At 39.7% G+C, this 24,412-nt stretch overlaps 2 protein-coding genes and 1 long non-coding RNA gene across 8 annotated transcripts in view; all 3 read left to right on the plus strand.

Annotated features, from left to right (window-relative positions):
* The first annotated feature begins 1,578 nt into the window (after nt 1–1,578).
* Nucleotides 1,579–3,960, plus strand: LOC113585855 (N-acetyltransferase family 8 member 3-like). 3 transcript variants are annotated; one of them, XM_027023607.2, is made up of 2 exons: nt 1,579–1,785; nt 3,147–3,960. In XM_027023607.2, exons 1-2 carry the CDS (start codon nt 1,763–1,765, stop codon nt 3,703–3,705), a joined length of 582 nt encoding a protein of 193 aa, XP_026879408.2. In that variant the 5' UTR covers nt 1,579–1,762; the 3' UTR covers nt 3,706–3,960. The 3 variants fall into 3 exon arrangements, with proteins under 3 accessions (XP_026879408.2, XP_026879409.2, XP_035387656.1); XM_027023608.2 differs by lacking the exon at nt 1,579–1,785 and adding an exon at nt 2,299–2,326; XM_035531763.1 differs by lacking the exon at nt 1,579–1,785 and adding an exon at nt 2,890–2,922.
* Nucleotides 3,961–7,034: 3,074 nt separating this feature from the next.
* Nucleotides 7,035–8,280, plus strand: LOC113585857. Its single transcript, XR_003411552.2, has 2 exons — nt 7,035–7,201; nt 7,553–8,280. It is a non-coding gene; the product is annotated as an uncharacterized LOC113585857 (long non-coding RNA).
* A 485-nt stretch (nt 8,281–8,765) lies between these two features.
* dctn1b (dynactin 1b) overlaps nt 8,766–24,412 on the plus strand; it is a 29,341-nt gene continuing 13,694 nt past the window's right edge. For 2 of the 4 annotated variants that reach the window (XM_027023574.2, XM_027023575.2), the window contains exons 1-7: nt 10,987–11,409; nt 14,283–14,534; nt 14,712–14,787; nt 14,935–14,966; nt 20,142–20,162; nt 22,947–22,964; nt 23,816–23,836. In XM_027023574.2, the coding sequence (XP_026879375.2) occupies nt 11,377–11,409; nt 14,283–14,534; nt 14,712–14,787; nt 14,935–14,966; nt 20,142–20,162; nt 22,947–22,964; nt 23,816–23,836 (453 nt within the window). In that variant the 5' untranslated portion in view covers nt 10,987–11,376. Of the gene's footprint in view, nt 8,781–10,986; nt 11,410–14,282; nt 14,535–14,711; nt 14,788–14,934; nt 14,967–20,141; nt 20,163–22,765; nt 22,965–23,815; nt 23,837–24,412 lie in introns of those variants that run through there. The other 2 variants (XM_027023577.2, XM_027023578.2) reach the window with 2 other exon arrangements.

Genomic DNA, 24,412 nt, shown 5'->3' on the forward strand with positions numbered 1-24,412 from the left:
ATTGTTTAAGAAAACATTTTTGTCCATTTTTTTTTTCAATCTGTAAAACCAAACTGCACGTCTTTATCAAATAATTAAGTTAATATCACATTACACTACAGAAATTTAGAACTGCTTATGTTGATAGTCAAGCTAACTAACAAATATATATATGGGATACAAACTGAGTTATTTTGAATAACCATGGCAACGAGCTTCACGTGAGTCCATTCAGAGCAAGAGAAACAGCGTAGCTATGGTACCTGAGTTTGCAGTTGGTGTGTTTGGTTATTTTGATTCTGTCAAAATTATGGTGGACTCAGGAAAATGTGCTTCACATGGCAAAGAAGCATCCAATGATCAGCTTCAGGGAAATCAAAGATCTTCAGTTACCTGTGAGTACTGCAACAATCAGAAGTCGCCTATGTGAAGCCAAACTATTTGCAAGAAACCCTCATAAAGTACCACTGCTGAAAAAAAAGACGTGTGTTGAAAAGGTTACAGTTTGCTAAAGAACACGTTGACCGGCCAAAAAAGAAGTGGCACAACATTCTATGGACAGATGAGAGCAAGATTAGACCCAATAAGAACAAAGGCCACAGAGTTTGTGAGACGACCCATAAACACTGAATTCAAGCCACAGTACACTGAAGACTGTAAAACATGGAGGTGCGAGCATAATGGTTTGGGGATGTTTCTCATACTTTGGAGTCGGACCCATTTATCGCATGCCAGGCACCATGGACCAGTTTGAATATATCAAAATATTGGAAGAGGTCATGTTGCCTTATGCTGAAGAAGAAATGCCCTTGAAATGGGTGATTCAGCAGGACAATGACCCCAAACACACCAGCAAGCAGGCAACATCCTGGTTCCAAACCAACAAGATTGATGTTATGAAGTGGCCAGCCCAATCCCCAGACCTCAATCTGATTGAGAATTTGTGGAGTGACATCAAAAATGCTGTTTTTAATGCAAAAACCCAAGAATGCAGAAGAACTGTGGAATGTAGTCCAGTCAGCTTTGGGCTAGAATATCTGTTCGCAGGTGTCATATGTTAGTTGACTCCATGCCACACAGATGTAAAGCAGTTATCAGAAATAAAGGTTATACAACTAAATATTAGTTCGGTGATCAACAGAAAAGCTAAATCTGTAAACAACTTTCAGTTTATATGGTAAATATTCGAGTTTGTAAATGAAAATTAAGACACTGCTATTTTTTTTAACAGTCCATTATTCTTTCTTTCTTCATTTTCAGTTAAAAAATTTATATTTCATTCATTTTTTCATTTGGAATTGAATGTGCAGTGCTCCCAGTGCCTTTGTGTATATGGAAATTAATGCTATTATGAGGATTGAGCTTTTTCTCAGTTGTTTTAAACACACTGCTATTATTTTGCACATAACTGTATCTTTGCGATGGAGGAGGGTAATATGCTTGTGTGTTCGTGGTCCATACTCAAATGACCCAGCAAAATCTTTTACCTAGATTCTCTTATCTCATGGTTATCATCAGCTCTTGTCTGCATACACAAACAGTTCCCTTTAAAATGGGTGCCAGAGGGCATAACAACCTCATGGTCATGCACATTTATCTCTTGTCATCCCTGGGTCAGACACCTGGGTAGGGAGGCTGCCTTCTGCCTTCATTACACATGGTATCAGATGTGGGATGGGGGTGAGATCATTAGGAGTGTGACAGGTTGATGAACCTGGTGTTGACGAGAAGGTGGAGCCCGGTGCGAGGATGACAGCCCCCTGATGAACATGAGTTCACGTTCATGAAAACCAGAAAGTGCATCAGGTGAGTAACTATCATGTTACTTGCATCTTTTTTTTTTTTTTTAATTGGGGAACAATCAAGTGAACACAAAAGGTTTTGATTCGTAAATGTGAAATGTACTTTGCAGATTTTTTTTTGCTTGAAGATGAAATGGTGTGAATCAATTATTTGAAATGATTAGTTAAACATTTCCTGGGAGAAAACATTAAAACTTTAATTCCTATATTTCAAGGCGTAATATATTGTATTGGTATCTCTTAATAATATATGCAATGTTTACTGGCTGCATAATTAAATTGCAAATAATGTTATTTGAGAATGTTAGCAAGCTTTTATCCAGCTAAACTAGCTAACTAGTTACAGGGCTAAAAAACACTGATCTAAAAAACCCTCAATCTACCGTCATAAGCGATCGATTTGATAGTTATAAAATACCTAACGTAAGTTACAGTCGGTTGCATTTGCTAATGGGAGATTTAACATAAACAAACAAAAACAAAAAAAACTCCACGAGAGAGTTCACAATTAAGAAGAATGAAGAAAGGGGTGGAAGGACAGATAAGTAATGGATTGATGCGTCACGATTAGTCCCTCCCATCTTCCGCGTTTTCCCTGTCGTGTGTATTTTAGCTCCATGCCATAGTTTCGTTTTCTCCGCCCCTCGTTTGATTTTCCATACCTGTCTCTCGTTTAGTTCATGTATTTAAACCCTGCCTTGTTCCCTGTCTCTTGGCTGCTTATTGTTTATTTGAATGGTTGTGTTGCTTTGAATCCGTGCGTTTATGTTTGGTGGATGTTTCTGAAAGCCCATATACGCATGTATTTAAGTTTGTACTCCGTGCCTTTGTGTTTTCTAGCCTTTGTTATAGGCTGCTTCCCCTGTTTGCCTTCGTGTGTTTTGTTTGCTCGCTCATGTATCCACGCACTCTCTGTGTTGGCTCTATGACTCTGGCGTTGCCCTTGATAAAGCTTGCTCTTCTCCGCACATGCGTCCGCCTCCTCACCACTCACCGTTACAGAATGACCAGCCAAGCCCACCAGGCAGGGTTTAAATACATGAACTAAACGAGGGACAGGTATGGAAAATCAAACGAGGGAAAACGAAACTATGGCATGGAACTAAAATATACAAGACATGGAAAACGTGGAACACGGAAGGTGGGAGGAACTAATCGTGACAAGTTGAGACGTCATGGGGGGAGGGGGGAGGAGTCTTGGCAGTTCAGTTCATCTAGATCGTGATCATATTTTATAGTGATTAGATAGTGAAATTAATTATTGTGAATGTATTTGCCAGTCTATAGATTAAGGCTGTTGATTAGGCAGACCCATTGAGTCCTGTACATGGATAGTTTTCTAAAGTACTTTTTGGTGTGTTTCAGTTTAAAGGCCATGGCTGAAGTGCAGATTCGTTGCTATGAGGCTCACGATGCAGAGGATGTAAAGGACATCTTCATTCTAGGTATGAGTGAGCAGGTGCCCGCCACCTGCCTGCATGTACTGAAGCTGCCGCATACCCAGGTGTTGTTGGTGTGTATGCTCTGCGATTTGGCCATCTCCAAATCTTTGCTGCCCATTCTGGTTGTCACTTTACTCCTGGCTGCAAGCTGGAAGGGAATCAGCTGTAGATTCTCCAGGTTCATCCAGACTTCTGTGAACAAGGACTTAAACCACATCCAGCAGACCTACCTGGAGATGCCCAATGCCTGCTTCTGGGTGGCAGAGAATCAGGGTCAGGTGGTGGGCCTGGTGGCCTGTCTCCCTGCAGAGTGGGACAAGTCCTCCTTGGAGTTGAAATGGATGTCTGTAAAGCGCTCCCATAGACGGCAGGGCATCGCCAAAGACCTGTGTCTCACTTTGGCAGACTTTGCCCAGGAACAGGGCTATCTGGCTGTGGTGCTCTACACCTCAGTTGTCCAGACTGGTGCTCAAAAGCTCTGAGTCTGTGGGTTTCAAGAAGGTCAGAGAGTTTATCCCAAGGCTGGTTCCCAAGCTCATCAGCTTCACATTGCTTAAGTACAGGCTCAACCTGCAGCAGTCAGAAAACTGAATAATATGTTCCACTTTTCTAAAGAATTGTATCAGTCCATAATGTTTTAGCATTTACCTAGCCTATTGTGATGTGTTGTTCAATGGGTACCTGAAATATAATAGAGAAGCTACAGGTTTTTCAGATCACTACAGCCAAAAATATTAATAAACACCAAAATGTCCAAAAGTATATTACATGTGTGTATTTTAAATAACTACACTTTAATTTGGAATTTTTTATTTTTATTTTTTTAATAGCTTAGAGCCTTCTGAATATATGCATTAAGTATAAAAAAAATTATTCAGTACTGCTGTCTTGGCAAAGGGAGAATCATATTTTCAGTGTTTTCAAGATGACAGCAAATTTTCAGTATGATAGTACGTGTCCCTTTTCAAGGATTGTATGGGCCTCCTGGCCGAGTTGGGCAGTAACGCGTTACATTTACTTACATACCTTTTTGAACAAATTTTACTTTTAACAGTTGTTTTAAAAGAGGGTACTTTATAGTCTGACTCGAGTACATTTCCGAGGTCAAAAATGCACTTTTACTCCGTTACATTTAAAAATATTTTCTACATTTTGTATGTTTAGCCACAACCTGTCCAGTGTGGGAGGATTACTGAAATCTCTAACGACGACCACTCGGTGACACCACTTTGCTTCAGTAAGTCCGACAACTGGACTGATATAATAAACAACAAAAAGGCACATTTTCCGACTTGGTACTAAAATTATTACATTTATGAAACCTAGCTCGCAATATATCGTTTTCTTTATGCCTCATATGTATGTGTGTGTTCTCTCATAATGCGCAATATTTATAGCGTTGTGAAAGTAAAGTGTGATCCGACATTTAAAAAATGGCTAGCTGGTTAGTTATGTAGCCATCTATACATGCAGCAGAAAATGCAGCAGCTGAACCGAACTCATGGCGTGAAGCAATTCATGTCCCATATTGAGGCATATTTTCAAGATTATAAAGCTTTCAAGGGTATAAAAACGTTTGTTATTGATTTAATATATTGCATTTTCTTTCGACCGCATACAGGCATAATTGTTAGCCAGGCAACGTAGGACTAATCAGTCGCTTAAATGCAAATATAACGAAACGTGAAATGTCTAGTAAGTGACCTTGGGTAAGAGCTCGGAATATTCCCACAAATTGCTCTAATCACAAAGTGGTCACCAAATCCAAATTGATGCTTGTGTCTTACGTGCACAATATTTAGCCGACATGAAAACCACATGTAGCTTAAATAAACACGTAAACTAATTTACCAGAGCAAATAAAAACAGCGGTTTAATTTCTCTATCAACCATAGAGTACAGTTTTTGGCTACTCTACCCACCCCTGCCTCCTGGTGAGTACAGAGGGCCACTGCATCTACAGTGGTGTGAAAGTGTTTGCCCCCTTCTGGAAATCTTACTTTTTTGCATGTCTGTCACATTTAAATGTTTCAGATCAAACAAATTTAAATATTAGCCAAAGATAACACAAAATGCAGTTTTTAAATTAAGGGGGGAAAAAAACAATCAAACCTACATGGCCCTGTGTGAAAAAGTGATTGCCCTCTAAACCTAATAACTGGTTGCGCCACACTTCAAGCCAGCAATAACTGGCAGTGAGTCTTTTACAGCGCTGTGGAGGAATTTTGGCCTACTCATCTTTGCAGAATTGTTGCAATTTGGCCACATTGAAGGGTTTTCGAGCATTTTTAAGGTCATGTCATAGCATCTCAATCAGATTCAGGTCAGGAATAACACTAGGCCACTCCAAAGTTTTCATTTTGTTTTTCTTATGCCATTCAGAGGTGGACCTGCTGGTGTGTTTTGGATCATTGTCCTGCTACAGAACCCAAGTGCGCTTCAGCTTGAGGTCACAAACTGATGGCTGGACATTCTCCTTCAGGATTTTTTGGTGGACAGCAGAATTCATGGTTCCATTTACCACAGCAAGTCTTCCATGTCCTGAAGCAGCAAAACAGCCCCAGATCATCACACTACCACCACATTTTACTGTTGGTATGATGTTCCTTTTCTGAAACGCTGTGTTACTTTTATCCCAGATGTAATGGGACATACACCTTCCAAAAAGTTCAACTTTTGTCTCATTAGTCCATTTTGAGTATTTTCCCAAAGGTCTTGGGGATCATCAAGATATTTTCTGGCAAAACTGAGACGAGCCTTTATGTTCTTTTTGCTCAGCAGTGATTTTCATCTTGGAACTCTGCAATGCAGGCCATTTTTGCCCAGTCTCTTTCTTATGGTGGAGTTATGAACACTGATCTTAACTGAGGTAAGTGAGGCCTGCAGTTCTTTGGATGTTGTTGTGGGGTCTTTTGTAACCTCTTAGATGAGTCATCGCTGTACTCTTGGGGTAATTTTGGTCGGCCGGCCACTCTTGGGTAGGTTCACCACTGTTCCATGTTTTTGCCATTTGTGGATAATGGCTCTCACTGTGGTGCACCGGAGTCCTAAAGCTTTAGAAATGGCTTTAGAACCTTTTTCAGACTGATAGATCTCAATTACTTTGTATTTCATTTGTTCCTGAATTTCTTTGGATCGTAGTATGCTTTTGAGGATCTTTTAGTCTACTTCACTTTGTAAGGCAGGTCCTATTTAAGTGATTTTTTGATTGAGAACAGGTGTGGCTAGAGAAATTGAACTCAGCTTTCCAAAGATGTGATAAACCACAGTTAATTTATGTTTTAACAGGGCAGGGGGGACAATCACTTTTTCCCACAGGGCCATGTAGGTTTGTTTTTTTTTCCCGCTTTAATAATAAAAATCTTCATTTAAAAACTGCATTTTGTGTTTACCAGTGTTATCTTTGTGTAATATTTATTTGTTTGATGATCTGAAACATTTAAGTGTGACATGCAAAAAAGTAAGATATCAGGAAGGGGGCAAACACCTTTTCACGCCACTGTATATTGCAAACAGACTATGATGGTGTCTATTGTGATTATTGTAATTAAACACGAGCATGTAAGACAATGCAGCAAATTCAGTAGTAGCAGATTCCTGTGTTGCTTTATAATAGTTGGACTCATAGCGCATTACTGTTCTGTATGTAACAACTGATACATCACTTCTCCTGTAATTAAAACACTTTCTGCATTGACTGTTACTCTACACATGTTTTGATCATGACTTTTATTTTGAAGGATTCTTTTTAGCTTGGCATAAACTAATAAGATCATGTGATGAAATACATGATATGTGAAGTTCTCCAACTCCTACTGCATCTGCACATGTGCTTGCTTCTGACCGTAATAGAAAGATTTCTACTGCTGAATGCTGCCATCTAATAAACTCACCTAAATGTCACTAGTGGATAAGAAATGACTGTCCAGTTGGCTTAGGTAATGGAAGACATTTCAAGCAAGAGAAACACATGTAATGGTAAGAATTTACAGAATTTGTAATTAAAAGTATTCAGATCCAGTCCTCTATGAAGTTTAAAATTCAGATTAGTTTAAGTAACCCAGGTAAGACCACCGCTGTTTTGGCTATATATCATTTAATGTGTGCTTGTTCTCCCTCCATCCATCCTTTTTGGTTCTGTGTGTCATGTGGTATAAGACTCGTGAGTATCAGGACTTGGACTACTCTGATGTGTGAGATATGTAGAATACAGGGTTCAGAGGGCATGTTGGAGCTGTGTTTGTGCTGATTGTGAAATAGCACTGGGTTCACACTGTGTTGCTTGTTCTCTCTTCCTCCTACTGCTGATTACCTCCCTGGTGCAATCAGATGCCCTTAAACTCTACCACAGCTAGGATTCCAGAAGGAAGAGGAGTTCATGTGACCATCACTTCCTGCCAGACTCATCAACTTCAAAGTATTAAATGTACATATAAGGCTAAGTGTAATGAGAATTAAAACTGAACTGATCTATGGACATTTTTGAACTTATGAATAGATCAAATAGTTCAATATGAATAATTTTTCATGATTCATAACATGCTTTATTTTGTGTTCTGTCTTTACAACCTCAGTAGGTTAATCACATATACATTTATGATCTTAGAAGACCATTTGAATTCAAAGTCATTTTAATAATGTTTCTTTCCAACATGTATAGTAATCTGCTGTTTTAGTTGATTTACATTGTGGTTGGGCCAATCGGAAAAGTGTGGAGGAGCACGGTGAGGACTCACAGTTTGCCATGCGTTTCCATAGCCCTTATTTACTTCAAATTTCATGTTTTAATTGTTTTTGTTAGCTGAATCTTATGAATGTCTTGGTTTGTATAATCATGTAATTTTTGCCTTAACTAGCATAACTAGCAGATGTGTTACCCTTGTGAGTATCTTTTGGTTTACTTCCTGTTATCCTTTTAACCTCAATTTTTCTTTTCTACTTGTTTACTGGTAATGTATCTTTTTTAAGTTTTTGCTTTCTAATTAATGCAGCTGTTCTATAGCAAAAATGGCACAGTCTTTTCTGGTCCTTCTTCAATATATACTTATATGATTTTATTTCAATTATATTTGTCTTGATTTGGTCCTAAATAACCTCAACTTAAAATGAACCCAAATTACACAAACAAAAATTCCAATCTCATATACAGGCATATACAGTAGTCTATAATTTATCAGGCAGCCAGAGGGCAGCAAAACACAAATGGAGCACGTTTCTTGCCGTCTCTGGGACCTTCACCTAGCTCACAGATTTTTAGCAAAATGTAAATGCAATTAATTTGCCACTTGATTATAGTGCAACTAAACACAAAGAAATGTATAAAAATATCTTCGTTATTTGCCATGTAGAGCATAACTCCCATAAAACGTTATGTGCCAATAAACATAATTTTAGGGTGTGTCGTCCGCACGCCTAATTTGTTGTGAGCGCAGTTAATTTTGACAGACAACGCCGGCTCTGACGTACACCATCTCAGGAAGTAGGCAAGCTGTCATATCCACATTGTATTGGAATCAGCAGTTACACCGGCACAGATAAATATTTAGCTGGAAAAGGGGTAAGTTGAACAGCATTTGTAAAATAAACAGCATGGAGCAACAGTCAGCGGCGTCAGGCCTCCAGTTTGTCTGAGATTTGTTATCACGAATAAGCTAGCTAAATCTGGGCGTCCACTATAAACGGAGGCGGTGGCTGAACAGATGGATAACCTCCTTTCGCAGAGTGGCGAGAGCGATTGCTTTTTCCTTACGTTAGCCTGTTTAAAGAGAGGATTTCGATTGGGGTTTTGAGTGCTTAAGAGGTCAGGTGCATTTTTGGACTACATCAAACAGGCACAGCGAGTATAGGATTTTTTAAAACAAATTTTTATAATTTTTCAGTATAATCTTTTATTTATTTTTATGTTTTGACATGCAAAGCCCTCCTTTCCCCCGAGAGGGCGTGGAAGTACAAAAAATGTTTGTGCCCATCTGAAAAAAAAAAGGTTTAAAAGGCCCGTTTAGATATAGGTATTCATAAAATGCAAAGAAATGCATTCTGTACACCGGCCATGGTGGATCCACTCGGTAACCAGTTCTCCGTGTGATCTTAACTGTTCTATCAACAGTTTCCACAGGGCACACACTTTGAGAACCTCAACTGTGTTGAGCTGTTTTTACCGCTACACATCTTTGTGACTTGTCTCACATACATCTTCTTTCTCATCCTTGTGTCTTATCCCATGCGTAACTCTCCTGTTATCTCTGTGACTCGTCCCAAGTGTAGCTCTCCTCATCATTGTGACTTGTCTCATGTAAAGGTCTCCTTTCTCACCATTGTGACTTGTCTCATTAGGAGCTCTCCTTTCTGGGTTTGTCCTCTCCTTTTCTTGTTTAACCACGCTTTCCAAGCCTCCACTATCCCCCCCCTCTCTGGCTACAATGGTTCAGTCTTCACAACCGAGGTATATCGAGACATCTCTCGGGTCATAGGATGCCTGCTGGGATAAAAGGCCTACTCGAGGCCAAATGGAGCCTACTTGGAAATAAGAGGGCTACTGTAAGAGCAACTGTCTTGCTCATTGCTATATGGTGGTTGTTCTCAGTTCTCACATGGAAAGAGACAGAAAGCAGAAATGGATGCTGCTGATGGGTTCTCCTCTCTGCTGTGAATAGAGTGCATCCCACTGTCCATATTTGCTTTCTGTGCGGAATCTGTAGGTTAAATGAAGAATCAAATCCAGAGCGCTGCAATGCAGTTCGTAGAGTGTTAATTCTGTGTGTGGGGGTGTGGGTGTGTGTACACTCTGGTCAGCTGAGGTTGTTGTACACGGCTACCCCCCCCCCCACCTTTTTTTTGTTTTTTTTGTTAAGAGCTGCGTCAGAAGAATAGAGGGGCTGAATAAAGAGACGACCTTCCTCCGGCTCTGTGCCTTAAAGAGACCTGCCCTATTAAACACACTCTGAGCTACGGCATGAAACCATGAATGCTCATGAAGGGACTGTGCTCTGTTTAGTGCAGAGCGTATGTGGAATGTGTAGACGTGGAAGAGCATGGCCAAAGACTGGCCTGGCTGTCAGAATTCAATGCCTTTTATCACAGAGGGAAGTGCTGTCTGAATAGAAAGGTGATCAAGAACACTTTGTGTAAACAGCAAGCCATAATTAAAAGTGATTTAATGCAGAGATGTTTGAGGATTTGTGTGTTATGGGGCTCATTGTGTCAGCTTGGCCTCTGTATATAGCACATTTGAGAGGCGGGAATAAGAGTGTTATGAACATGAAACAGAGACATATAATGTAGAGTTATAAGTGCTTTATAACTATGCTAGACCTCTAGGCAGGAACAAATTCAGTAAGTAGTATCATTTTGACTATGATGGAACCTTAAGTTTTATTTGACTGCTTTTCTTGTCATTTATTCTGTGATGGAAAGGGGGCAAGTAACTCTTTTTTGCAACAGAAATCACTTGTATAGTCTTAAAACCCAACCCTGTAACCCAGCGGTTGCTCTTCTGTGACTATCTTAACCCTCTATCATTACAGCATCTTTGTGCACGGTTTTGTGTATGTGGGTTTGTGTGAGTCTGCCTCTACAAATGTGAATCCTTGTTTTTGTTTATTCATGTACCTACTTGCAACTTTGGACAGTTTTTTTTTAGACGTGTGTGAGGTCATGTGTATACCTGTGTGATGGAGGGCTTTAGGACCCTGCAATGTTGCTCAGGCTCTCCTGCAGAAAACAGCACAGACGCTACCGCAGTAGCATTGCTGTCCACACCAGCCACCAGCACCGGTCACACACAAACACGCACACATACATACATATGCACTATACATCCTAACAGGTATGGTCCCACAGGCAGCTCTCACACACGCAAGCAGCTGAGTTAAACAGACACACACATCCGCACCCATTTATTGGCACACAGCGATATCTGCTGAATTGCCTGCTCACCTCCGGGCTTGCTGGCAGTAGTGCTGGCTCTCTACAGCATCCGGCTCTGCTCCACTGGATCAGCCAGCCATTGTACGGACAGAGAGGAGAGACAGAGGGATGTGCGATAGAGAAGAAGGAAGGTAGGCAGAGAGAGAGAGAGAAAGAGGTAGGGAGGTAGGGACCATATTGCTGTCTAGAGGTGGGCAGGGAAACATTAAGAGCGACGTCGAAGCAGCATGTCTCAAACGAAAAGATACCCTTACAGCAGGGTGAGTGACACTGTGATGTACACGCTCTCACTTTCACTCTAACACGTACATGGGTGTGTATTGACACTAACATAACCATGTCTCTCACATTGTTTTGTCCGCACACGCAAAATTGTGTAGACTTGTATTTAATTAATGTCTTGAAATATTTGACAGCCTTAGTTGTGTGAGTGCACATGGCACGTCAAGGATGTTATTTAAGGTTGCGTACCTTTTTGTTTGATCGTTTCTTTTAAATTAGGGAAATCAGTAGTAAAAACGTTAATAAAAGGATTCCTGTCAATATGGCTAATTGGATTTGTAGAAGATAGTCTAGCAATAAAGTATCGTACTTTGCTGTTGAGCTGTATGGCTGGAAGCAAACTGCTATGACACATGACAATGATATAACCTAATGATATTATTACTGGGATCTGGAGTTAAATGATCTGTCATTGAATTTACTATTCATTCAGGACTCCAGGACATCTGTGTATGTGTGTTTGTCTGTCTTCTTTTGTGTATTGTGTCTCTTTACTGTGACACAGTGACGTAGTCACAATTGAAATGCTGGAATTATGGTAGGAAATTATGGACAATGTTGCTGTAAAAATACTTTGTATTATATGGGGGTTTATTCATTAATTCAAACAGTTCTATTCAAGCATCGCGTATGAAACTACATGACTATTCACTCTTTCCCTTTAACTCTCTACCATTTAAACCCTCCACCTTCAGATTTCAACCAAAACCTTCATCATAGCCTGTGCTTGTCTGCCCTGATATTAACTCATCCCTGACTATCAAGATCCTGAACTCTTGATACTTAACTTTCCCAGTGTCCTGTATCTCCCATATTTAGTTTAAAATTTAATCAACATCAACTTTTAAAAATGTAACAGAGGAAAATAAGTATTTGTAAACTTTAGCTGAATAAATGTTTAGTCTTGGTCATTATACTGATGTTTTTCATCTGAAGTAGGTTAATGGACATAAACGGCATTTAATGAAATGACAAGTGTCACAGTATAATTTCTTATGGGACTTGTTAAAGTTGTGTGTTTGTTTACTTGTTTTATTTACTTGTTTATGTCCCGAAAGTTCTTCTGTAGGATTGTAGATGCTCATATGTCAGAGCCTTCTAGTGCAGCGCGCACACACACAAACACACACACACACACACACACACACAGACAGAGCAACGCAAAACGTCAGGGACACACTCCTTATTTTCTTTTGCTTTAGAACCACTTCTCTGTGATGCAAAACTAAAACCTTATTGCAAATGTTTGTATATGAGCATCCTGTGGTGTGCACCCAGGATATGTGATCTGGACAAACTGCAATAAATTCTCTCAGAAACAGAGATATATAAATGCCACCTCAGACCAACCCATATTCTTTCATTTAGAGAGAGTATTTTTGCCAATGATACACAGATTAAAAGACTACATCTTTTGTTGTCTAACATGAAATTCTTCCTAACATAAGATTTCCTCACATTACCTAACACTCCTTATCCAACACTCTAGCATGCATAATAATCTCACACATCTCACACAGGACTCTTATTACCTGCAGTAAAAGCATGTTCTTAATTACTCTCCTTGCTCTTTAGTCCTTTCTTTATAAAATTATTTTAATGCTTTGATGGAATTTATGGTATAATTTTGCATTTGAAAAAATCAATAAAATGTCATAAAGCTCAGTCATTTAAGTTTGGAGTCAAATGCACATATTGACCCAAATAAGTCAAGTATGGGAATCTCAAATAACCACTGGTTATTTGGGGGTTGTTGAAAATGTAGTGTGTGCTTGAATCACCAAGCTTGGAATATCCATCAGAGGGAGATGACAGAGCACAAAACTGAATAGAAAGCATGTACTTTCTCTCTCTCTCTCTCTCTCTCTCTCTCTCTCGCTTTCTTGCTCTGTATGTACTGTAAAACCAGGTATTTGTGCTAAATTTCCTGAGATGTGAATCTAGATATGACTTGTTCAGTCTGAGTCACACTCTGATTTAGAACATTTGAATCACGAGTTCTGAACTCCGTGATTGGTAACGTACCATACTTCCCTTCTTGTCTCAGTTTGATAAGGTAGAAAAGTCTGTGGTGTATATATATATATACCACAGACTTATACTGTGGTAGAATATTCTAATGTACAATTGAACAGATGATGCTAATTATCTTTTTATTTAATGCTTCTTTACCTTTTGTGAGTTGTCTGATTTGCAATTTTCTTATGAACAACAGGGAAGTAGCCTTCTTAATTTTAAGTGATGATAGTTTTGCCAGCTGGGGCCATTTGGTCTGTCAAAGTAGTGAAGCAAACCAAATTAATAGTAAATATATTTACTATTTACCGAATTACTATATTATGCTAGAAAATGTACAAGGAAAGATACAATGTATACTTCTGCATTGTGTTATGCAGTTTATGATTTTTTTCCATATATGCATGTTGCATGGTTGTATACTCAAAAGTATGTGCAGAGATACAAAAAATACAATAGCAAGGTGTATTGCTTTTATAGCCCAGTGGCATAACCCATCCAGATTTATGAACTCACAATCCTACATTTAGTTGCCCAGCTCTACGGGACATATGGGATATAAAGGATTGTATGAAGTTACATTGGAACACTCCAGTATGGTATTTTCTAGGCTGGTAATTAGCTGTGATAAATATGTGACATATGTTCAATGGATAAACCATATACTAAGGCAGAAAAGTAGATCCTTAACCTTGCAAATTTTTTCACAAGAAGACCACAATGTCATTCATGCATGGTTCATAGAGCTTTTTCTCTCTCTCTCTCTCTCTCTCTCTCTCTCGCTCTCTCTCTCTCTCTCTCTCGCTCTCTCTCTACTCTCTCTCTACACTCTCAGACCACCAGCAGTGGCAGCAGCAGGATGAGTTCAGATGGAGGAGGACGCCCAGTGAAGGTCGGATCTCTGGTGGAGGTCATTGGTAAGGGTCATCGGGGCACGGTGGCCTACATTGGCACAACACTCTTTGCTTCTGGGAAATGGGTCGGGGTCATCCTGGAGGAGCCTAAAGGCAAGAACGACGGCACAGTGCAAGGCAAGCGCTACTTCACCTGCTTGGAGAACCATGGCATATTTGTGCGCCAGTCACAGGTAATCAGCACTTACCAAGCCAAGGCTTAGTCTGTAATTTTGTAATAAGCCTATCTAGTAAGACATACTAAAGTAAGAATGAGTTTACATGCCTTCTAGTTGTTCAAAACTTTGCAGGCTTTCTTTATTCTTTCTCCTGGTTTCTCTTTTTTATACTCCACCGCCACCCAAATGTAGATTCAGTTGGTGGATGATGGGGCAGAAACATCACCTGACACACCTGATGCTGCAACATCTAAAGTCCTTAAACGAGGTGAGTTTACCTACATGCTTTGCATGTGGAATTACTTACATGTGAATTAATTGATGCAGGTGTGGTGCAAATTCTTCGCAGCCTTGTCTGTCAAATTTTACTCATATGATAATTACAGGCTTTAATTTAGTCTTGTCTTGTTCACAGAGATCCCGGAAGCTCCTAAGGCAAATAAAGTGGTGAGTCCAAATGCCTTGCAATAAAGAAAGTGTTTATGTGATTTGGAGGTATTTTTGTGTGTGCCATTCCTTTGAGTAAATTTATTATTATTATTATTATTATTATTATTATTATTATTATTTCTCTTGATCGCTTGACTTAAAAAGGGGAATTCCATCAACTTTTCCAAATTTTCACATTAATTGCTTAAGTGAAGAAAATAATTGTTTATATATATATATATATATATATATATATAGAGAGAGAGAGAGAGAGAGAGAGAGAGAGAGAGAGAGAGAGAGAGAGAGGCACTATATAAATGTAACTGATAATAATAATAATAATAATAAAGAATACTGCATACTGGTTCCTGTAGTAGTATGCTGTATAGTATCCAGTATGTGACAAACACAAACAATACTATGAGCTCACATGAACGTATGAATATTCCACCCACTTGTGAAAGATTTTTTGCCACCATTGCATGACTGGATGCAAAACACCATGAAGATAACTCTGATCGCATACTGGAATATTTGTCCAGAGTAGTATGTCAACCAGGAACCTTTTGTGTACTGGAAAAAATATTTTGATTGCATACTGCTTACTGATTTGGGGCCCAATCAGTATGTGAGTAGTATGTAGTAAGCTATTTTGAATACAGCCCGTCTGCTCTAATTGATCAGCTCGCCACTCTGTTCTGATTGGTCAACTGCCAGAGCATTCTCACACCTACACTTTCTGCCCCTGTCTTGCTGTCTGCAGGCTGAGCAGCTGTAAATACTGGTGTGCTTGAAATGTCAGCATTCATTACAGTGTCCAGTTCTTTCCAAGCTGTTTGAAGTCCTGCCATTGGACTTACTGTTCTCTGTTACAGCCAACTATTCCACACTTGGAAAACCCATAGTAGTTATCTTGTTTGCTTTTAACATTTTGAGTAATAGTGAATACTTACAGGCTGTGAACCTGAAACTTTCATTGGACCACAAAATTTGGAACTGATGGACTTGTTGGAATTGAAGGACTTGAATTTCAACCACTGACTTCTTTGTGGTTCTGCCTTTGGCAGAGCATGCAAATTAGATTTCCCCTCACAATGCAGAACACACGTCTTGCCGCATGGCTACAAAACTGAGCAAACTCTTCTGTACTGGCTTCCAGTACTTGCTATGCAATGTGTGAAGGTGTGCCAAGCTTGCTGGTAAGTGGGAAATATGGAAAGCGTTACAAGACATTTCGTAATTGTTATAATAGATATTTTCAGGAGCAATGTCACCAAAAGGATGCTCACATATTTTGGTAATGGAAGTTGACATTTGTGGCATTGTTCCACATTGGATATCCTATTTCTTTAACATCTAAATCAATTAATAAGATAAGATGTCAAGATATTTTATGTATGTATATCAAAGAATTATTTCACCTTTATCCTTAAATGACGATGTATATTCTTATACATTTAGATTTAATAAGGCCCTTCAAGATAAAGGTCTTACAATAATGGCAGAATCTACTCTAAGTCCCTATGTGAATCATATCAGTTATATGAACAAACTTACCTTGCCAACATAGGAAATTCTCCCAGATAGCTAAAGAATAATAGACTGGGAAGATGGTATTTCAAATTGGCCACCAGTTCAGATATTTTTAATTATCTGATTGAGAAACCAACCGTTTACACTAAAGAGAAACTGCACCTACAAGTCACTCGATGCATACTATGTGCTGTGATCATGTACAAAACATCCAGAATATTGGGTGATCATAGTTTATTCTTGTAATGACTGATTATTATACTCCTTAGCCCACTGACCATAGGTTCATGTATATTCAGATACACATTATTGTACTACAATACAGATACACATTCACGCAAGGTGGACTGTACTGTCAATGGACTGGGTCGTGTGTGGAGTTATAGACAGTATAGCTAACAAAGCTAATGCTAGCAGTTTCTCGTGATGTTAATATGCTGACGCCAACTAGCTATAGTTAACTACAATTTAAGTAATCATTAACTGTGGCCCTAGTATATTGAAAACTAAAGTCAAGAATAAGATGAAACAGCCAGAAATATGAAACGATATTAGAGGTAGCAGGAGTACTGACTGCACCCGTTTTGAAGCTGCTAGCTTGCTATATAAAATAATCTTTACACTAATCTGCCTGATCAATTACTATACAGAACAAGTGGTACAAAATGGCTGTTGTAACATAATGATTAATCTACTATAAAGGGAGTAAATTCTGTCATTATTGTGAGACTTTGTTTTTCAATTTACCTTATTAAATCTAAATGCCTGTATCATTGTTCTATAAGAATAAAAGTAAAATGTCGATACACATATGGACCCCTGAAGGAACTACTAAATAGCGAACAGACAATCCCAGACTATCCAACCCTCGTTTCTTTCCCTTGGAAATGAAGGAACCCTGTTATTGAACTTCCCCGCATATCAGACTACCGACACGGAATCGTTCAGTGGTACAAAGCCAATTTCGATATCGCCAAGCCCTATTGCTTCAGCAGATCACACTAACTGCAAATCACCCAGACTAATATTCATTTGCAACTGCTTCGCTGCTCCACACTAACACTGCTACTTTGCTGGGTCCTAGAGCCCGGCCTTTAACTGGCTACTGTCACTATCACCAGTGTTCACTGGGCCCCAAAGACTCAGTTATTGAGCCCACTTATCGCTAGTAGGGTGCTACTCCCTACACAGTTAAAATATCTTAATTCTTTGTTAATTGAATTAGCTCTTACAAAAAAGCAACACAGTGGCTTAATGGCACTTCCATTTCGAATGTGTATGCCATCATCTTTACATTTACATTTACATTACATTTACGGCGTTTCGCATCTTTGTTTACGGCATTTATGGCATCTTTGTTTCCAAACTTTGAAAAGCTCTGTTCCACCAAAGTGTGGAAAGTCAGGCAGCTGAGAAAAGTTGTTTCTTGGGAAGAGATTTTCTCATATTTACATGTTACATGTAAAATATCTCTCATATTAGGGTCCTACCTCCTACATCCACCACACCTCCCATTACAGTTACAGTCCCTGTGAGTTATGTTACAATCAACCCAAACTCACATCCAAGGTCTAAACTGGGTTGGACACCAATGCACTGAGTGAACAGCACCCTGGTTATGGAATTCTTGGTAATGGAAAAGCATCTTTTCTGGTTTTGCCATTCAACTGATGATACACACAGGCAAATAGAGCCAAACTTCTTCACAACCACCACAATAGGAGAAGAAATAGGGACTCTGCTCACCCACACTATATCCTGATTTAAAAAGCTCTTGAATGTACTCTTTCACCTTTCATCAATATATACTGTGGTGGTGGGTGGGTGCGTGGGGGGGGTACCACTGTCACATCGCAACATCATCTTAGATAGGGATCTCTTGCTCAGTTCAATTGGTACATTCCACATCTCCCTCCTCCTGATGGAACACCTCTCTGTACTTAGGAAGCAAAGACCAAACTTCTAGTTATTGGACTGAATTAAGAACAGGGATATCTACAGCACCTTTGGTTATTGGACAAAATGCTCCAGAACTCCTGGGGGTAAAGACATACCCACTGGCTCTAACAGAGCATATGTAACCTGTGGAGCTGACTCCTGAAGGCAGACTGCTGGCACCATAACCCTAGACCCAGCAGGAATATGTATTTCTGGGCCTCTAGGAGCAGTTAATTTACCCAAGCTACCAGGCTTTACCAATTGATCAAAAGTCTGGCATTCAGTCAATCCCCGTTTCCAGGCAGTGCCCCCAGCCTGCAAACTAGGTAAGCGAAATAGAATAGCTGCATGTTGGCTAAACAACTTGGTAACAACAGGTTAAAACATTTATACCCAACAGCCCTAGCACTGAAGCCTTCTGTTACTGAGTAACTACATCCAAAGAATTTTACTACCAGGACACCCAGGTAAAGGTTTTCCCAAGTACTTCTACATCAAGCTTTAAGTAGTTAGGGTATCTCAAATCTGTTGGCTGCCTTAAGATGACGCCAGCTACATGACTAACCTGTCCTGTACCTGGGACCAAAAATGTTGTCTAAAAAAACTCTGTAATTGTTGTTACCATAGAACCAGTGTCAAGTAATGACCAAACTCTCACTCCTCCCATTACTACATCTACTACAGCGCACTGCCCTATAAGTTTTGAAGAAACCTTATTTTAACCAGAGCCTTGCTCCTCACTCCTCCTGATGCTTGGCTCCCTGCACCAGGAGATACCAGTGGATTGACACTGTGGATTAATGGCAGTTTGAATGTGTACGCTGTCATCTTTGTTTACAAACTTTGAAAAGCTCTAATCCAACAAAGTGTTTCAGGCAGCTGAGAAAAGTTGTTTCTTTGGGAGAGATTCTCTCAAACCAATTCAGAACCTCAGTAATCATGTGTGGCTTCACCAGATAACAATTAAAATAGCTAGATTTAGGTTGTAGACATTATCACAGATTCATGACCTTAACACTATATATTTTTCAAGAATGGACAATTTTTCTTTGGAACACTGCATGGTTTTGTTTACTTCTCAATTACACTGAATGAATTACACTGAGCTTTTGAAATGTTGGTGGAATTCCCATGATACAGAAGGTACAGGAAGGTGCTACTTAACACCAAGGTCATGAGTTCTTTTCCCAGGCTTTACACACATTGTCATACTGATAAACGTTAGTCACTCTGCATGAGAATGTTTGCCAAAGTCTGTAAAAAAAAGAAAGAAAAAGATCTTTTATGTCCAGCAGAGGGGGATATAGTTGAAAGCTGTATGTGCCTGTTCCTCATTGCTCATTGACATCTTGACATTCACTTATCACCCCTTTGTCTCTGTAGTTGTTTGTTTCTGTTAAAATGCATTATATACCTAAAACAATGTAGTAATCGAAACAGTAATTATGTATTAAAGATGTTTAATGTCCTGTATCCATTGACCTCCACCTTAAACTCCAACGAACCGGACAAAAACTTGCAAGAATTCACTTTTTATATTACTCTCCTTAACACTCTGCCTGTCTGTAGCCTTACTATACTATATTTGGACACTTGTGATCTCATACCATTAGCACTTTGAAGAGAGCAGCGTGTGTGTATATGTGTGCAGTCCACGTCCTCTGCCAGCATTATTGTTGACCTTTAACCTTTCACCTTTTTCTTCTTCCTCTGAGTGTGCAGCGAGGAGCCAAACCCAAAAAGGTGTTGCATGTTTCTCTAACCTCTGTAACTGTAGAAAATACCTTTCTGTGAACGGCTGCAGTGCATGCCGTCAACCTGTCATTAACATGTGTGTTGACTATATTAGCGATTCTGTGTATCAGTTGTGTGTTGGCATCATGGATTCCCATTTCTTGTCAGTCTGTTTAAGTTTGCTAGTAACCGCAGTCTGGCTGGCAGTGTCTGATTCCTATGCTTAGGTGTACAATGAATCAGCATGCTTATGTGTATGTTTCTCTATGTGCAGAGAGAGAAAGAGACAGTTAAGTGTGGTGTGAAAGATGTATTTCCCAAATGCCATATTACAATGTCGGTATAGGTGGATCTTTACAGCAGCCAGCTAAAACACAAGTCAGTCATAAACATCATGATCAGACTCATGCTCAGAAGATGAATCTTGACTTGCCATTTTAGGACTATGATCCATTGAAACAGTGTTTTGTGTTTTTAGTCTAAACATTAGCGAATTCATAGTACTGCATGCATGAAAAGCTTAATAGCCATATGTTAAGCAAGAATTCTTTACTTGAAGATACAGTGTCAGTAAACTACTGTGTCAATTTGTGAATTAGCTCCTGTACATTTATAAACCGTTTACATATGCGTTTTCAGTTTCTTCTGATGATATCCATGGCTTATGGGTGTTCCAAGAGAGAATTAATTCAGGTCTCTGCCCACGCCAGTCGCTGTTTGACTACGCTGTGTGTACTACGTCAGAGTGCTTGCCGAAGCTCTTTTGGTCAGAAGGCTGACTGCAGTTTGGCAGGGGCTACCACGGGTCATTCTGCTAAAATATCCACCTCTGCAAAGGTTCTTCTTTTAGACAGGTGTTCTTTAGGTGTTCACATGGTGTTTCAGAACTCAGACTGTAGTCAGATAAAGAAGCAGTAAACACTACTTGCGTTTTCTCATCACATTTATTGACAAACAAAAGTTTCCTCCCATGATTTAGTGTTTCTCTTATGTTAAGAAGCATTAAGCATCCTTTTAAGCAATGTGAAGCATTTTATACAATTAATAAGAAACATAAATTATATTTTTTTGTTAGTTTATGCTAACCTCTTATAGTCCAGGACTTTTATTTAGTTTTTGCACTTGCTAAGCTATTTAGTAGCTGTGAATTATTCAGTAACTCATTTAAAACGAATATGAAATGTGTGTACATACTAGTGCAAGGTGTTAGTTTTCTAATACTTTATTCATGCTGGATAGGCAGTAATTAGATCAATGTATTTCATTTTCCACTGTAACATAGATCAAGCAAGCAGTAAAAAGTGATACATTTGACTGAAGCGTTTTAAAAGTAAGTATCCAGGATTGTATAGACACAGTCATTGTGTAATGTATGCATGTAATCTGATCACTCATAACCTCACAGTATGCACTAGAACCTCATAGTCATTTATTTGAAATAATATGCTGGACTACAGAACCAAAACAACAAACGCTGTGATTGTGTTATTGTCCAACACACGCAGACACTGCACTGTAAGTGAATTTAATCATACGGTGTGTGTCTGTAGCAGTGTAGAATGTGGTAATGATGTGTGAGTTGATTAAAAGAACTGAGCAAAGAGACTTAATGTAAAGTGACTAGGTGACAAAGCTCTTCTGCTGTCGTCCTACTTCTCCATCTCTCCAAGCATCTCATGCGTCCCTTGCCAGCTCTGCACAACTGTAATCTGATCTATCAGTTTGTTTGTGGTCTGCAATTCTCGCTCACTCACTCCCTCTTTCTGCCCTGCACCCTCTCTTCCTTCTTTTCACTTCATAAGAAATTTGAGCGATGTGTAACGTGTATTCAAATGATGTTGCATCTGCTCATTCTAAGCATAGTCGTAGGTTTAAAATGGACAGATAGGAAGACACACACACAAACGTCCACTTAAGATTTAAATAAAGATTTACAACTTGTTAATAGTAAATCCAGGAAAATGGCCCACTATCTATACATAGGCACACGCGCACACACACACACACACTCACACACACACACACACACACACACACACACACACACACACACACACACAAGTATACCCTCTTGCCCCATTGTTTTGGAAAGCCAGCATAATTAACCCTTGTTGCTAGGATACAGGGCAGACTTCCATCAGTTCGACCCACCCCACCCCCTCACCCTTGTTCCTTCCCTTTCTCTCTCTTTCTTCTCTGTGGCTCTCACCCAGCAGGGAGGGAGGGAGGCTGGTGATGTAATGCGCTTGCTAGGCAGCCGTTGGCACGGAAGAGCAGCAGGGAGAGGGAGGCAGAGAGGAGGAGGAGATTAACAGAAAGGCCAGAGAGAGAGGGAGAGAGATGGATACAGAGGAAGAGAGGGATGGCTACTCGGTGTGAGGGAGCGATGACAGTGCTGTAATCGGAATGCCGAGGAGAGGCAAGATGAGAACGAGGAGAAGTCTAGGCCGTGTGTTCTAAAAGGGAACGGTCCCGCTGCTGCCGCAGACACAGAGGGACGAAGAATCTGAGCAACCATTTCAGCAGCAGCACCGATTACCTGCAGCATCATTTGTGTGTGTGTGTGTGTGTGTGTGTGTGTGTGGGTGGGTGGGTGGGTGGGTGGGTGTCTGGCCCCAGCTTGCCTGCCGCTGTGTGCATATTTGTGGCTTTACAGGAGCTTTGGCTTGCTCTCCTCTCTGTGTCTCTCTGTTACTGTGACTAAACACTTGCTATCCTTTTGCTCTTTTTCTGCCCGGCTGTTTGTGTGTGTCTGTGTGCGTGTCTTCTTCACTCGCCAAAATGATGAGACAGACGCCTGCTCCTCGTAAGGTACACTGCATCTGATTTTTTAAATGAACGTATTACTGTGCCTTGGCTTTGTCCATAGTGATCACATCCGCATGAGTGCGTTAGTAATTTGTGCACTTCTGAAAAGTGCTTTTGAGAGGATTGAAAGGGAATGAGTAAGCGTAAATCAAGTTACATTTTCAGATGCACACACACACACAAACACACACACACATGCATGCATGCACAGGTATATGCAAACAGGTGCACAAAGTAGTATGAATCTCTTGTCCATTATTATTTTGCCTTTTTATGAAATTTTGGGATTTTTAATTTTTTTTGTGGTGTTACATTTTCTAAAAGTAAACTCACATTACACTGGAAATAACAAGCATTGCTGAATTGTGCAAAAAGGCTTTGTTCAACAGTTTTAAGATATGTCACTGTCAAAGTTCCAGATTTGTGGATGTGTCTGCAGTTAGATACAGAGGGGTTTTGTCTGAGTGTGAATTGTGGTTTTCTCAGTGTAACAATCCAGCTGTGAGCAGGCCAGTGTGTGTGTGTGTGCGCACGTTTTGACCTTGGTGGTACCAGGCGAACTAGAAAGTTTGTAATGATTTTTAAATTCTGTTTGAATGAATGGGTGTGCATTCATATGTGGGTCCACTGTACAGTACTTATGGTGTGATGGAAGAAGATGTAATTTAGCCTACACGCAAACATGCACACATGCACATATATACATACAAGACCTGTGTTTTTTTCTCTTCACTAATCCAGACAATCTCTATTCTCTTCCCAATTCCTAACTGTTTTATCCTCACTTCAAACTCCTGAATCACAATGGCTGTGCATGTTTGTGTGGTGTGTGTATGTGTGTGTTCCCTCCTCAGACTACAACCCGGAGACCTAAGGTGAGTTTCAACTCAAGAGTAACACTAAGCCATTCATGCGTGTTTGTGTATGTGTGTATCATGTGTAACATCAATAGAAAAAGTGAAGCCCTGTCACCTATGGGTTTAACTGATCTCTTGAAGCAGGAGTACCTTGTAGTGCTTACTCTGTGTATGTATGGATGTGCATTTGAATACAGCTATGGATATGTTCTTTTTTCATGGATGTAACTAAGTACACTAATGCTAAGTGCTGAGTTATGTTCTGAAGTACATAATACAGACACATGTCCAGGGCAGATGCAGCCCATATCAAAGGATCCAGACATTACCATAAAACACATTTGATAAACCTTTTAATTGATTTAACCTAAAAGTAAAATCTCAAAGGTAATTCATTCATTATAAAAGGACAGAAGAGGACCGTAGCACACTGATACATTTTCAGCCTTTAATTGTGCAAACAGACTAACATTTTGACACTACTGTGTCTTCATCAGAGTCAAAATGGGTAAAGACATGGCCAAACGACAAATAACATATATAGTCAACCTAAAATAGACGTACAAATATAACGGGATAATTGAATTTTGAGTC

This window comes from Electrophorus electricus, chromosome 11, assembly GCF_013358815.1.
Source record: "Electrophorus electricus isolate fEleEle1 chromosome 11, fEleEle1.pri, whole genome shotgun sequence".
In the NCBI taxonomy this organism is placed as follows: domain Eukaryota; kingdom Metazoa; phylum Chordata; class Actinopteri; order Gymnotiformes; family Gymnotidae; genus Electrophorus; species Electrophorus electricus.